Here is a 15,404-nt window from a genome sequence, read left to right as displayed (position 1 = left end):
GTGATCACAAAGAGAGTGGCTTCCAGTTTCTTGCATGGAGGAGCCCCTCTGGCTTTGCAGGGGCTCAGCACAAAGGGTGAGGTCTCTTCCTATGCCCCACTTCCTTCTTTTATTTATTTATTTATTTATTTTTGTACTAGGGATTGAACCCAGGGGCACTTAACCACTGAGCCACATCCCCAGCCCTTTTAATTTTTTATTTAGAGACAGGGTCTTGCTGAGTTGCTTAGGGCCTTGCTAAGTTGCTGAGGCTGACTTTGAACCTGTGATCCTCCTGTCTCAACCTCCTAAGCTTCTGGGATTACAGGTGTGCACCCTCTTCTTTCCAAGGGCTCAGGGCACAGTTTGGGTGTATGACAAGGAGTGGGTCCCTGCCCTTCACGGGGATTCCAGCAGAGTGTGAGACCTGGAGGAGCATCCTGGCCTAGGGGAGAGGAGTCTTCTAGCTTAGTTCTGGATTGGGGACCCAGCCTGCCCGAAGGACAAAGAGAAGAGTGCCCTCTGTTCCTGGTTGGGGGGAAGTGCTGCATCCTGGGGCTCTGTAGGGCTCCCCTGTGCCTGACACAGCAGGCCTGTGTGTGCCTAGTGGTGACTGCGGCATGCTCTATGTCCCCTGTAGGGTGTCCGCAGGTCTGGAGGTGCCCATGCCTTCCCTCGCTTTGCTAAGGAGGTCCAGTTCCAGGCAGGACTGGGCCACGCAGGCTCTTGGCCCAGCATCCTTCTGCTGGGAACCCCTGGCAGCCACTTCTGTCAGTTCAAGGGAAGGTTCTAGAAGAGACGGTGATTGTCCCCTGGGCAGTTCATGGGCAGCCACAGGAGTTCCTGGGTGTGGCTACCATGCTGCAGTGTAGACAGGCCCAGGAGTTCAGCTTCGGCCCTCGGGCCCTGAAGGATGCGCTGGTCTCCAGTGACGCCGGCCTGCAGCAGCTCTACGCCTCGGCCTTCACCCCGGCGGAGAGGCTGTTCCTGTCTGAGGCCTACAACCCCCAGAGGACCCTCTTCTGCACACTGCTCATCCACTCGGCCTTTGACTGGCTGCTGAGCCACCCTGAGGCCCCTGAGGACTTCCAGACGTTCCACATCTCCCTGCAGCACCGGAAGCAGAGCCTGGCTCGGAAGCACATTTACCTGCAACCAATAGGTACAGGGAGGGGGCTGGAGCCAGGGAACCAGCTTGGGCACAGCCCCAGTTAGGGCTGGTGGCATTGGGTGTGTTTGGAATTGGGGTGAGGCAGGGAGGCCCTGTTTTCCCCCACCCATCTTTGACACTGGTCAGAAAGCCTGGAGCCGTGGGACCATCCACTCTCAGGTGGGCATGGGGAGCAGGACTCAGGGACCCCTGGCATGGCTGCTGTCTTCCAGGGCTCTTCATTTGTCAAGAGATTGGGGGACACAAGGAGATCTGAGGGGCGAGAGAATAGCCCAGCCAGGTAATGGGGAGGATCAGAGGTGGGCCGGCCACTGTGCTGTCAGCATTCCAAGGCAGGTGGCCCCAGCCTGGCATAAGTGGCACTTGGCTTTGGAGAGGAATGTCAAGCTTCTGTCTGAGGTGTTGGTGTGTCACACCCTTCTGCGCAGCCAGTCAGAAGAAGGTGGGCTTTGACTGGCCTTGACCTCAATAGGCTAGTTGGCAGCCCCCGGGGTCCATACCAGCCCCCGGGGTCCACACCATCCCCCTCCCAGATGCTCAGGATCAGCGTGCTAGAGGCTTCAGGGGTCTTGCTCTACACAATCCCACATCTGAGACTGCTCTTGACCCTGTGGGGCCAACCCTTTTTATGTGTCCTTGCTTATACCTCCAGGAGCCTCTTCCCTGACATGTGGACACATGGCACCTTGCCAAGATGGGCGGGAGGTCTGGTGTGGGCCTAGGTCCTGAATTTCTACCAGGTCCAGGCTGAGACCAAGGTCTGGAGACCTCGAAACCATTCCCATGGCCTCCACTCTCGGTTGTGTCCATCTGTCCTCCTAGCATGCCATCTGGTGGTGTCCCCCCCTGCCCTGCCAAGCCCTTGCTTTCCAGCGTGAGCCTACACTCCTGTTTCAACCAGGCTGACTTTTTGCAGCTGAGGAACATGCTTGCTTCTGCCACCCACTGCTAGGGGGCCTCTCCTGGTCAGCTTATGGGCTTCTAGCAGCACTGTAGAAGTCCCTGCCGCCCTGAGTTTCACGTGTGACAGTGATTCCTGTCCTTTATTGTTTTTTTAATATTTTATTTTTTAGTTGTAGTTAGACACAATTCCTTTATTGTATTTATTTATTTTTATGTGGTGCTGAGGATCGAACCCAGGGCCTCGCACATGCAAGGCGAGCACTCTACTGCTGAGCCACAGCCCCAGCCCTGTTTTCTTTTTTGATAGTGGGGATTGAATCCAGGGATGATTTACCACTGAGCTACATCCCCAGCCCTTTTTATTCTTTATTTTGAGACAGTCTGGCCTTGAACTTGGAATCCTCCTGTCTCAGTCTTTGCGCCACAATGCCAGGGTTCCTGGCCTCTTGTCTGGGCACTGGCCTTGTTTCCCTGGATGGCCAGTATTGGTGACAGCTCCTGATGCTGCAGTCACAGACCTTTGGGGGCACAGTGGGGCTGACCAGCTGCTCTGCCCCCAGATCTGAGCGAGGAGCTGGCAGGATGCCCCTTGCTGGATCACCTGCGGAGCTGCGTGGAGGCCTTCTTCCTGGGCTTGAGGGTCAAGTGCCTGCCCTCTGTGGCGGCTGCGTCCATCCGTTGCTCCTCGCGCCCCAGTCAGGACTCTGGTGAGCCGCAGCTCCACACAGGTGAGCCAGGCTGGGGGTGGAGCCCAGACCAGGGCAGGGCCAGCGAGGCCCCATCCCACTGTGTAGTGAAAGGCCGATTCTGGAAAGAAAAGGGGAGGAAGGAGCTCCAGAGACAGAAGGAACTTGTTTGCTCTTCTGTGGGGCATCAGTTTTCCCCACCTATTGGACAGAATGGGAATAAGGAGTTCCTCTTCCTCCCCAGCAGTCTATGGAGTTGGCCCCACAGCTCAGGGCCCACTCCCAGAGTGTTCCCTGGGATGCAGAGCAGGTGAAGGGCACCCCTTGAAAGCTGCTCAGCTTTGCTCCATTCACTTTGCAAGGACCTTCCTGTGGCCAGATGACCCGGTCCTTGAGGCCCTATCTGTGCCTTCGGGTGGTTGGCCTTTGGAGAGTGAGGCCAGCCAAGGAATGAGGCCTGAGTGGACAGGAGACTCAGATGCAAGCCCAGGGAGGTTCCCAAGCAGGTGCTCTCTGGCGAGAGTGGATCAGTGTTGTTCATGTTCTGGGAACTGCTCAGCGTGGGCTTTCTTCACTGGCCTGTGGCCCACACTGCCACAGGCTCCCCTCTTGCTGCTGAGATTTCTGTCTGGCCTTCATTCTTCCATTCACTCACCTCCAGTACTCTCTGCAACAGGGTCTGAGTGCCCCTCACCACACCAGTCCTCATTCTGTCATCCTGAGTGGCAATTCTGTAGCTTCCAGTGTATTCTTTCTTTTTGTGGTTGGACCTAGGGTTCCTGTCCCTTGATAGCAGCTCACAGCATCTGCCTGGGGCCCAGCTGGCTGTGTTGGTTGGTGGTTCTGCCAAATCTGTTAACTTGTTCCTGGTGCACCTTGTTATTTTGATTGTTGGACATTTTGTTTGAAAAATTAGTTTACTCTTCTTTGTATTCATTTTGTTGTGGTAAGGGATATTGAACCCAGGGGCACTTACCCACTGATTTACATCCCCAGTCCTTTAAATTTTTTTTTTGAAACAGGTCTCATGCTGGGTTTGCACTTGTGATCCTCCTGCCTCAGCCTCTGGAGTAGCTGGGATTACAGGCTGAAGCATTCAGGCACCAGAGCTGGATGGGAAGTTCAAGGCCAGCGTCAGCAACTTAGTGAGGCCCTAAGTAATTTAGCAAGACCTTGTCTCTATATAAAAAATAAAAATGGCTGGGATATGGCTCAGTGGTAAAGAGCCCCTGGGTTCAATCCTCAGTTGCACCAAAACAAACAAAAGCATAATTAAAAAATTTTGAGTATGTGTGTAGCTGGGTGCAGTGTAGATTACAGGTGCTTACCCGTAATTCCAATGGCTCTGGAGGCTGAGGCAGGAGGATGGCAGGTTCAAAGCTAGTCTCAGCAAGTTAGTGAGGCCCTAAGCAACTTAACAAGATCCTGTCTCTAAATAAAAAATAAGAAGGCTGGGAATGTGTCTTGGTGGTTGAGTGTCCTGGGTTCAATCCTAAGTTATAAAAAAAAATTGAGTAAGAAAATATTTTGGATATAATAAGTTAAATCAAACCTATTGTTAAAATCAATTTGTTCTCTTTTCTTTTTTTACTTTGGGGAAATTTAAAGTTATAAGTGTAGCTCAGGCTGTATTTCCACTGACAATGATGTGCTATATCATCTCCATAAGCCAGAGCGTGTCCCCCATGGCCTCCTCCAGCATCTTCTGCCTGTCTCTCTAGTTCCTTCCTCACCCCCGATCTACCTCTTGTTTCTTGAGTCCCTTCCTAGGTTTAGAATTCTTGGTTCCTATTTCCTCTCCCGCATCTCCTTCCTCTCCCTGCATGGTCCACCCCTGCTTGAACCTCCACCAATGGGATGTGCTGGGTGGGCTCCCTGAGATGCAGGGCCAGGGCCCTCAGTGGTGCCCCAGCAGTGCCCACTGCTCTTCCCCCTCCTTCTTGACTCTTTCCACTGAGGAGACACAATCAGAGGCGACTCTGCCCCTCCTTCCATACGGCTCCCCACCTGCAGCATTTCTCTCACCTGGCCTCCCCTGCCTGGCTCCTGGTCAAGGTTACACTCTGCCTCTGTGGAGATGCCCCTCCCACCACCACCTTGCCTCCCTGCTCCTCAGAAAGCACTTTCTCTATGGTGGCCTTCCCCCTCCCTTTCCCTGCCCTCTCTTCCCTCTTCAGTCACTAGAGACTCCCTCCTGGTTTCCTGGGACCTGGCTGGGCCCTCCCTTGGGCTCCTCATTGACTGTGTCCTGGCTTCCGCAGCCCTGTCCATGCCCACACTCCTGGGGAGTGTCGGTCCCTATCACTGCTGTAACTGATGATCACACAACTGTTCTTACAGTTTTGTGGGTTAGGAGTCTCCCTGCATGGAGGTCAAGGTGTGGGCGGGCTGCGTTCCTCCTCAGGCTCTGGGGAGAAACTATCCACCTTTTCCAGTTTCCGGGGATGTCTGCATTCATTGGCTTGTGGCCTCTTCCTCCATCCTCCAAAATAGTACTGCAGCTCAGGTCTCTCATTCTGACCTTGACTTTCTAGTTAATACAGAATAATGTCTCCATTTCCACATCTATTAGCCTGTCCTGAGCAGGGGCTGGAGATGGGTCCCTAGCCACCTCCTGACCCCCAGCACTCTCCTCTCAGATGGTATCCTGTCCTTTTTGAAGAACAACAAGCCAGATGATGCACTGTGTGTGCTGGGCCTCACGCTGTCTGACCTGTACCCCCATGAGACCTGGAGCTTCACCTTCAGCAAGTCCCTCCCAGGGCATGGTGAGCTGAGGCCCTGCAATTTCCACCTAGAGGGAGCCTGGCATGTGCTCTTGCTCCAGGGGAGGGTGATGCACACCTATGGAAACAGCTGCGTGATCTTGTCCCCCACATTTTTGCTATTCCTGGGCAAGAGGCTGGCTTGGCTGCTGCCTCAGGGCCGGCCTTCATGTGGGCATGCTGGCAGGGCAGGGTCTCCCAGGACTGGCTCATGCTCAGGCCATGCTGGGTTGCAAGAGAGGATGGGCTGCTTTCACTCCGGGCTCCCTAAAACTGAGGCTGCCCACTGAGTCCCCTTGTCCTTCCCTCTCCCCAGATGTGGGAGTCTGCAGCTTCGCCCGGTTCTCAGGGAAATTCTCTCAGGTGGGGCCCAATGACCTTGATCCAGGTCTGCTTGAGGAGGCAGCAAATGGCCCTGAGACCCCGCTGCAGGACACAGGCAGGAGCCATTGCTTCAGTGCCCTGGGGGTGGTACAGTGCTGCAAGGTAGGCATGGGGGACAGGAAGAGGGTGGGTGGCTGGGCAGCTGTGGATGTGTCCTCAGAGGAAGGTCATAGTGGGCTCTGGCTGAGCCTTCTGCCTGGCCAGTTACATTGTCCAGAAGAGGCCAGTCCCTCACTTTACGGAGTGAGGAAATTGAGGCTCAGAGATGCCAAGTGTTTTGCCAAAGGCCACATAGCTCTGGGGGACGGCTGGGATCTGACCTACGATCTGCCTGGCTCCCAAGCCCCCATGCTGTGTGGCTTCCCCTGAGCCCCCAGAGGGGCAGGTGTGCTTGGACCATTTGCCAGCAGTCTGACCTCACCAGGGGTTGGGGGTCTGTGGGTAGAGGGCAGGGTTGTGAGACCAGGCTGGTGGCCTTCTCCCTCAGGTCACATGCCACGAACTCTGCCACCTCCTGGGCCTGGGGAGCTGCCGCTGGCTCCGCTGCCTCATGCAAGGGGCGCTCAGCCTGGATGAAGCCCTGCGGCGGCCCCCAGACCTCTGCCCCATCTGCCTGAGGAAGCTGCAGCACGTCCTGGGTTTCCGGCTCGCTGAGAGGTACAAGGTAAGCGCTGCCCCAGCTCCTGACTTGGCCCAGGGGAAGCTACACACAGGCAGAGGACCTGTGCTGTGTCCTGCTCCTCTGGGACTCACAGATCTCCTTGGTGGCAGATTGAGTCTTTGGCTGGTACCTGACAAGTGGGAGCACCCTGCACTTTGGCTGGAGGGCAAGTCACCAACCCTGAAAGGAGGAGGGAACCAGACCAACCCAGTCCAGGACAGGTGCTCCTGCCTCCTGGCAGTGCTAGGAAGGGGATGTTGCCCTCTGCTGGCAGCACATGGCATAGCCATGGAGCAGGGTCCCCTTTTTTATTCCCATAGGGAGATTTGTTTGCAAACTCAGAAACTTGGATCTATTTCTCTTTAAATCCACTTCTGGCTGAAAACAAATTTATCATGGAGGCACAGGACCTATCAACTTGAAAACAAAAACTTGTCAGAATTTCACTGGGTTTAAGGCTGGACTCTTGTGGTTCTGGGGAGCCCCTTCCTCAGGCAGGTTTCTGGCAGGGTAGTGGCTCTCAGCCTGCCCTGGTGTCACAATTCCCTGGTGGGATGGGGTTCTCACCTGGACGCATTAGAACTGATCCCTGTGATGCTGGAGGCCTGAAGTAGAGGCCAGGTATTTTCAGATTATAGCACTGACTCCCCTGGGAGCAGAGGGACAGCCCTCTGGGTGTGGCCCTTCCCTAGTGGGGAGCCAGGAGCCTGTGTCGCTGCAGAACAGGGCAGCTGGTGTGGTTGTCACTTGTGGAGACACCCTTCATGGGCCAGCTGCCCAGTCACGGGGGCACAGGCAAAGGGCTTGGTTGTCGGCAGCTCTTATTGTCCTGGTGAGGCTGAGAAATGGGAATTGAAGACAGCTCTGGCTGTGAAAGGGTTTGATTTCTCACTTATGTCCTTCATCTGGGTTTCATTCAACCATCTGATGGGAACTTTTATAACTTTACCCAGTTGAGGGCAGGGGTGTGGTGTTCAGCAGACCCTGGGTGAGCTCCGAGGGCGGAGGCGGTGGGTGCAGCATCTCCTCCCATGATGCTCCCTAAAGTGGCTGGGCCCTTGGGAGCAGCCCGTCCCCTCAGGACAGGGCTCAAGGACCTGGTAGGACAATGACTGTAATAGGAGGGGAGCTATGCAGGAGATTTGCCACATGTCCTGGGATGGCCCAAGGACTCTAAGAGCCATGGAGCCACCCAGGGCCAGTGTCTCTGCTCAAAGAAAAAGCCCAGCTTTGTGGTGCCGGCCAGTGCCCACTGATTGACTGAGCAGAGCTGGAAAGTGCTGCTCTTTGTGACGCCCATCCTGCAGACATGGCACACACAGGGGACCTCAGGAGCACAGGTAATGGAAGGCCATGGTGCAACATTTAGGGAGTGATGTGTTTTTTTTTTTTTTTTTTGGGAGTGATGTGTTTTGAGTGTTTCTTTTGCCTTAACATTTTCTGACTTTAATCATCAGCTTTGAGGAAGGGCTGGGTTAGCAAGAGGTGCCCAGTTCCTGAAAAGTGAACAGCAGGCTCCTGGGACCTGGAACGTCTGGCTGTGGCACAGCCTGGACTCCAGCCCCCAGCAGTGCTGGGCAGCAGGGCCCTGGTGGCACCAGCTTGCCACGGGCCTTAAGGTGACTGAATGCAGCTGGGTCCTCGGGCTGCTCGCTGGCCAGACAAGTGGCCACCAGAGAAAACTCAGCCCGTTTCTCCCTCGCAGAGACTCCACGTCTGGACCCAGGCAGCAGCAGGTTCGTGGCCCTGCCAGGAGGCAGGAGAGCCGTCTGTGTCGGAGGACACCCCACCCTTCAGCGCCGACTCTGGCATGTGCTGTGAGAGCGACTCAGAGCCTGTCACCAGCCTGTCAGAGCCCCTCACCCCTGACGCATGGAGTCATGCCTTCCCTGAGGGACCCGAGGATGGGCAGAGCTCCCTGGTGGCCTCAGAGGCTCTGCCGAAGCTTGAGGGCCCTGTGGAGGCCATCGAGGAGCACGGACGGTGGCTGGCCACATGTATCCAGGCCCTGGAACGGGAAGTGGCCGAGGAGGAGCTCGCGCAGGTGGACAGGGCCGTGGATGCCCTGGACCGGTGGGAGATGTTCACAGGGCAACTCCCGGCTACCAGGCAAGACCTGCCCTGTGTCAGGGACAGTGCAGGGCTGCGCAAGGCCCTGGGGGACAAGCTCTCCTCCCTGAGGCGGCGGCTGAGCACACGCAGACTCCCCAAGGCCGAGTCCTCCCCCTGCCGCTGGGAGGGGGGGAGTTAGTGCAGCAAGATGGCCTGTCCCCTGCAGAAAAGTCAGCACCTGGCGTCTCTCCCCAGGAGACCAACTGACCAGCCACCAAGGGCATGGTGAGCCCAGCAGCACTAACAGAAGCCCTCAGAAGTTGAGGAGGCTGCTTCTAGCTGGCTCCTTGGGTCCCTGTGCCCACTGCTCACCCCAAAGCACAGCCTGGTCCCAGGACCCCCATGGCGGAGTAGCCTGCAGCCTGGGGAGCATCCTGCCCCTCTCCTGGGTGCCACCGTGGACTGAGGGCCAGCGGGGAGCTGTGTGCTTGCCTTCTCCCTGCAGGCTGGGCTTTGGGCCTGCTGCTCCCCTGGTTACTTCCTGTTGGAGCTTGAAAAGTTAACCAGGCCAGTGGTGACCCTGGGACATGGGCTGTGCTGCTGCTAACTGGGCTCCAGGGTCCTCTCAAAGTGGAAGCTGTGGGGTTTCGTTTTGTTTTGTCTCTGAGCTTGAGACTCACGGGGGTCTGTCCTTTTGGACCCACACTGCAGGAAGGCAGGTGTCTAACCTGCAGGTTTAAGGGGCAGGAGGGTGGAGCCTCCTTATTCCCTGAGGTTGCCTGCTGTCACTCAGTGGTGAAAACACACTGCAGCCCCATTCTCGGGACTGTTTTCTGACCAAGGTGGCTGTGCTGATAGTGGGCAGTAGGCCGCGGTGGTAGTAATGTGGGGTCAGTTTGTACTAGGCCACCAGGTGCCTGTGCTGGTGCCAGCGGGGTGTAGCTCATGTCTTTGGTGACATCTTTTTGGCTGGGTCCTATCCATTCCTGAGAGCGCTTAGGACACCGTCTGTGTCCCTTTCAATTTTTTGGTCCCAGGGATTGAACCCAAGGGTGCTTAACCACTGAGCCACATCCCAAGCCCTATTTTATTTGAGAACGGGGCCTCACTAAATTGCTTAAGGTCTTTCTAAGTTGCTAAGGCTGGCCTTGAGTCTGTCCTCCTGCCTCATTTGATTCCCACCCCCTCAAAGTGACCTTTTTATTTATTTTTTTATTTTTTTTTAAAGAGAGAGTGAGAGAGAGGGGGAGAGAGAGAGAGAGAGAGAGAGAGAGAGAGAGAGAGAGAGAGAGAGAGAGAGAGAGAATTTTAACATTTTTATTTATTTTTTCTTAGTTCTCGGCGGACACAACATCTTTGTTGGTATGTGGTGCTGCTGAGGATCGAACCCGGGCCGCACGCATGCTAGGCGAGCGCGCTACCACTTGAGCCACATCCCCAGCCCCTAAAGTGACCTTTTTATCACTATCAAATGTCCCAGCCTGAGATAGTAAGATCCTGCAGAGTGAAGCAGGTGGGGTCCTGGCTTTTCCTCACTGGAAAGAGGCAAGAACAGGAAGCTTAGACAGTTTCCAATTGTTTCTTTTTTTTTTTTTTGTATTTTAATGCTCAGCTCATATTCCATTTCTTTTTTTTTTTTTTCTTTTTTTTTTTTTTATTGGTCATTCATAACATTACATAGTTCTTAATACATCATATTACACGGTTTGATTCAAGTGGATTATGAACTCCCCCTTTTACCCCGTATACAAATTGCTGTATCACATCAGTTACCCTTCCATTGATTGACATATTGCCTTTCTAGTGTCTGATGTATTCTGCTGTCTGTCCTATTCTCTACTATCCCCCCTCCCCTCCCCTTCCCTCCCCCCCCCCCCTCCCCTTTTCTCTCTCTACCCCTTTTACTGTAAATCATTTCTTCCATTTGTATTATCTTGTCTTACCCCTCCATTCCTCTTATATGACATTTTGTATAACCCTGAGGATCGCCTTCCATTTCCATGCACTTTCCCTTCTCACTCCCTTTCCCTCCCACCTCTCATCCCTGTTTAATGTAAATATTCTTCTCAAGCTCTTCGTCCCTACCCTGTCCTTGTTAACTCCCCTTATATCAAAGGAGTCATTTGGTATTTGTTTTTTAAAGATTGACTAGCTTCACTTAGCATAATCTGCTCTAATGCCATCCATTTCCCTCCAAATTCTATGATTTTGTCATTTTTTAATGCAGAATAATACTCCATTGTATATAAATGCCACATTTTTTTTATCCATTCATCTATTGAAGGGCATCTAGGCTGGTTCCACAGTCTTGCTATCGTGAATTGAGCTGCTATGAACATCGATGTAGCAGTGTCCCTGTAGCATGCTCTTAATCTTTACTCCACACACTTCAGATAGAGCCCTAATAACCAGAATATACAAAGAACTCAAAAAATTAGACAATAAGATAACAAATAACCCAATCAATAAATGGGCCAAGGACCTGAACAGACACTTCTCAGAGGAGGACATACAATCAATCAACAAGTACATGAAAAAATGCTCACCATCGCTAGTAGTCAGAGAAATGCAAATCAAAACTACCCTAAGATACCATCTCACTCCAGTAAGACTGGCAGCCATTAGGAAGTCAAACAACAATAAGTGCTGGAGAGGATGCGGTGAAAAGGGCACTCTTGTTCATTGCTGGTGGGACTGCAAATTGGTGCAGCCAATTTGGAAAGCAGTATGGAGATTTCTCGGAAAGCTGGGAATGGAACCACCATTTGATCCAATTGTTTCTGAGAAAAAACTACAAATATAGACCTAGAGGGAGTCTGAAGCGCCTTGTGACTGTGACACTACTGTGGGGCAAAGGGCAGGTCCCAGGCCCAGAAAAATGCAAAGGGTTAAGGTCATCTGAGCTTGGAAGCAAAGTCACACCTCTGACACAGTATCGGCACCCTCCCCAGGCCCCCAGGCCATTCTTGCCATCTCATACAGGTGTTCCCATGGTCCAGGTTGTCCTTGCAATGAGATGAAGGGACTCACGCTGTGGCTCATGCAGCTGCCCGTGTCTGCGAGCAGGGAGCACAGCTGGGCCTCCACGCCCAGGCCCTGGGAGCCCTCCATCAGGCCCTGGGAGCCCTCCATCAGGCCCAGGCTCCTTGGGTAGCTGTGGCCTTCCTAAGGCAGGTGGGGCTCTACCTAAGCCTCATGTCAGAGCCTCACCCTGCTGGGCAGTCACTGAGGCCCCTGCAGGTCCCTGGGAGGGACACAGACACCACCTCTGAATGGAGGTGTGGCAAGTTTCTGGAAGGTCGTACCACTTGGGGAAATAACACTGTGGCCATCTGTGAGAAGCTGGCCCTGGTCGGTGTTGGTGACCTGGGTTTCACTATCATGATGGCCACATGGTCTTACCTGAGGCCACTCTTCTGTCCTCTGCAAGAGGCGAGTTACTGGAGTGGTAGAAGATTCAATGGGGGTGACAAATAGCCAGGTGTGGACGGAGGGCAGGAGGCCATCAGGGTCATCGGCCCCTGGCCTTTGGCTCCCAACTGTCATGAGTCCCAAGAGGGCACGTGGAGGTGGGAGGCAGCAAACCACTGAAGCCAGATGCTTCACCCAGAGGCTTTTGAAGACTGGTGTCGGGAGGACGTTTTGAAAAGCAGCTTCCTCTGCCATGTTTCCCTCCTCACACACTGGCCCAGATTCTGTCCTTGACAGGTGGAGGGTAATGGGACAGTCACCACAGGAGGAGGGTAAGGAGAGGAGGAGCCGAGTGGCACTCACAGACCTTCCTAAACTCGAGCTGGAGATGTCGCAGCTGTGGTGTTGACAGGTGTGGTCTGAAGGGTCCAGGGGCCATGGTGTCTAAAATGTCAAAGAAACGCACAAGCTGACTCAGCTGCTCCTCACCTGCTCTGTCAGGGGTCCCTGGGGTGCATGAGGACAGGTTGACAGATCCTCCAAGAACCTGGCACATCTTGGTCAAGCTGGAGGCGCTTGAGAGAAACTAAGTAGTTTGGGGTCATGACACATCACCTGTGTCACTAGGACATCGAGCCCTGGGTCCACATGTTCCTTTCCAGGCTCAGGGTCACGACATGTCACTTCCATAGAACATCTAGCCCCTGGCTCCACATGCACTTCCCCAGGCTTTGACCAGGGACCAAGTTGGAGGGGCCCTAGACAGAGGGAGCAGATCCCTCTTTCTACCCAAAGCCCAGACTCGCCATCCAAGGAGGGGAGAAGCATTTCACTCCTGCCCATGGTGGGAACCCTCATAGAGCAGGAGAGCTAGAGTAGCTCTGCACCCCATTCCAGGGCTGAGTCTGAAAAGGGGTGCTGTCCTGTGAGCCAGCCCATGGGACATCTGATACAGACCCCTCTGTGATGAAAGAACTCTCCAGAGGGCTTAAAGCACAGACAAGCACTGGCTGAGTCAAGAAATCAATGGTGGGGCTGTGTTTAAATTTAGATCCTTCCAAGGTCAAATGGGATGCTAGAACATTCCAAGGATGCGCCCATGTTCAGAAGGTTCACACACAATGCTAAGACTAGCCCTCTCCAGACCTAAGGGGCAGGGACAGCCAGGCCTCAGAAGGATCAGCTGCTGATTCTCCACATCTTAGGGGGTCCCGCTGAGGACCAGGGGCTGTTGCACGCCCATCACCCTCAATTCTCAAAACAGCAGTGGCAGATATCATTGTTGACATCTGCTCTGTGGCTGTGGAGGCTGAGATGCAGCTTGGTGACCTGCCCAAGCCTCAGTGGTGATGGAACCAAATTCAGGCTCCTTTGCCCCAGAGGGAACCTCTTCATTTCCCCATCATGTTCCACAGGCTCCTTAGGGAAGGAAGCAAACTGGATGTGTCTGAGCAGGAAGCAGAGCGGGGGTGGCACAGGCATCTGGGGGTTGCACTCCAGCACTGAGCCAGTTCCTGAGGTCACCAGGAAGCTCCCCAAGGAACATGGGGTGGGTGGCAGTGCTCTTGGGTGAAGATGCCAACCACAACAGAGCCCGGGGTGCTGTGGCTCTGTGGACTTGCTTCTAGAAAGAGGGTGAATCCCCAGGAAGGATGCTGCCACCCAGTGGATGGAGCAGCAGTGTTTCCTGAGGATGTGCTCAGATCTGCAGGATGGAGATCACTTTCTCGGTGGCTCCCCTGGAGCAGCTCCAGCCAGGCTGGAAGGACACAGGTGCTGTCCGGGGAGAGGCCTACACAGAGTGGCTCCCAGAACCAGGGTCTTCTTGAGCACATGAGCCTGATCCTGAAGGTGGAGGAGGTGGGAATTGCACACAGAGGGACCTGGTTTCAGTGAAACCCAAGGAAAGAGCAAATGACAGCCCTTAGAACAACAGGCTGCCAAAGAGTATTTCCAAGTAATCAAGGAAATTCCTGCCTTACTATAGAGGAGCTTGGCTTTTGAAAGCTGGTAGTAAATGCAAACAATCAGTCGGGATGGCCAACTGTCTTTTTGAAACTGAAGTTTGAGATGAAACTAGATTCTATGCTTCTGCTGGTTGGTGGGGTCTGCCTAAGTCACAGGCCTCTGCAGCTGAGAAAGCCCATGTTAGTGTTAGCCGCTAAACACTCCTGGGGGTGCCTGCTGGAGTCAGCAGCCAGCAAAGCCCGATTCTTTTCCACCACTGAGTTGCATGTTGCAGCTCTTACCGGGGGGTTTTCCCTCCAGTGTCAAAGCAGACCCCAGAAGCTCACTGCTAACTTCTTTCCAGGGTCTTGTCTTGCAAATCAGAAGAATGAAATTCACAGACAATGGAAGACAAGAGTGAAAGGAGCGGGATGTACGCTAGTGGGAAGACACAGAACTCTTGCAGGGAAACAGGGGACCAGATAGCAGGTTGACATTTGAACTTGGGGTTTATATAGCCCTTGGGTGAACACTATTAGTCCAAATTCATGCTAATCAGAGTTCTTTTATTTATTTATTTTTTTTTGGTACTGGGGATTGAACTCAGGAACATTCAACCACTGAGCCACATCCCCATCTCTAATTTTATTTAAAGACAGGGTCTCACTGAGTTCCTTAGCGTCTTGCTGTTGCTGAGGCTGGCTTTGAACTAGCAATCCTCCTGTCTCAGTCTCCCGAGCCACTGGGATTAAAGGCAAGTGCCACTGCTCCTGGCTTAATCAGGTGTTAGAAAATACCAATGCTATTGGTTAGCCCTGGTCTGAACTTTCAGGTCTGCCCCCACTTCTAGTTTCCCTGATGCTCATGGGGGAAGTGGGAGGTTGAGGTCAGAGGATCATGGATGCTCCAGGGTTCAGGTGGATGGTGCTATGTGGACTAGGTGTCCCTAGCAGCCCAGGCTCAGCTATTGAGGTGTGACAGGTCCACTCACTGTGGGGTGCCTCGGCCCTGGCTTGCCATGCCTCAGGCCCACACTGGCATGGTGGGCTCTGTGGGCCACAACCTGTGCTCACTGTCCACACTCCAACCCACCTGGGCCACTGTTTCTGCGACTTGGCTTAGATTCACTTTCCTTTCCCAGCACCACATCACATCATCTCAAAACAGGACAAGCTGAAAATACTGAGGCTTATTTTTGAGCTCAGCTTCTTGGGGAAGAGACAACAAAATCAAACTTCCATCAGGAGTTTGTTTTAAAAAGCAAATTACCATAAAAACAAAGCCAATTCCCAGAAATATTTAGATGTTAGTTTTCAGTTACCCCCCACTGACAGTTGGAGGCAAGCAGAATATTCACCAAAAAGTTGGCCTCTCACAAGTAATCGCTTCACAAGGGTCTGCAAGGGCAAGCCCATCCACCCTCAGACCCTCTCCCACATCACTCC

General features: G+C 53.6%; 1 protein-coding gene and 1 long non-coding RNA gene across 3 annotated transcripts in view; one reads left to right on the top strand and one right to left on the bottom strand.

The window, feature by feature from the left end:
• Positions 1-837: 837 nt before the first annotated feature.
• On the top strand, positions 838-8,800 carry LOC113194598 (archaemetzincin-1). Of its 2 annotated transcripts, XM_077802855.1 has the most exons (6): positions 838-1,141; positions 2,614-2,781; positions 5,379-5,507; positions 5,821-5,990; positions 6,376-6,552; positions 8,255-8,800. In XM_077802855.1, exons 1-6 carry the CDS (start codon positions 838-840, stop codon positions 8,798-8,800), a joined length of 1,494 nt encoding a protein of 497 aa, XP_077658981.1. The 2 variants fall into 2 exon arrangements, with proteins under 2 accessions (XP_077658981.1, XP_077658982.1); XM_077802856.1 differs by lacking the exons at positions 5,821-5,990; positions 8,255-8,800 and having other exon boundaries at positions 6,376-6,464.
• Positions 8,801-11,284: 2,484 nt separating this feature from the next.
• LOC144257050 (uncharacterized) overlaps positions 11,285-15,404 on the bottom strand; it is a 61,879-nt gene continuing 57,759 nt past the window's right edge. Inside the window, exon 5 of the long non-coding RNA XR_013344361.1 lies at positions 11,285-12,456. This is a non-coding gene — a long non-coding RNA (uncharacterized LOC144257050). The remainder of the gene's footprint in view (positions 12,457-15,404) is intronic.

Source organism: Urocitellus parryii, chromosome 9 (assembly GCF_045843805.1).
Source record: "Urocitellus parryii isolate mUroPar1 chromosome 9, mUroPar1.hap1, whole genome shotgun sequence".
NCBI lineage: Eukaryota > Metazoa > Chordata > Mammalia > Rodentia > Sciuridae > Urocitellus > Urocitellus parryii.
This window is presented reverse-complemented; position numbering and strand designations above follow the sequence as displayed.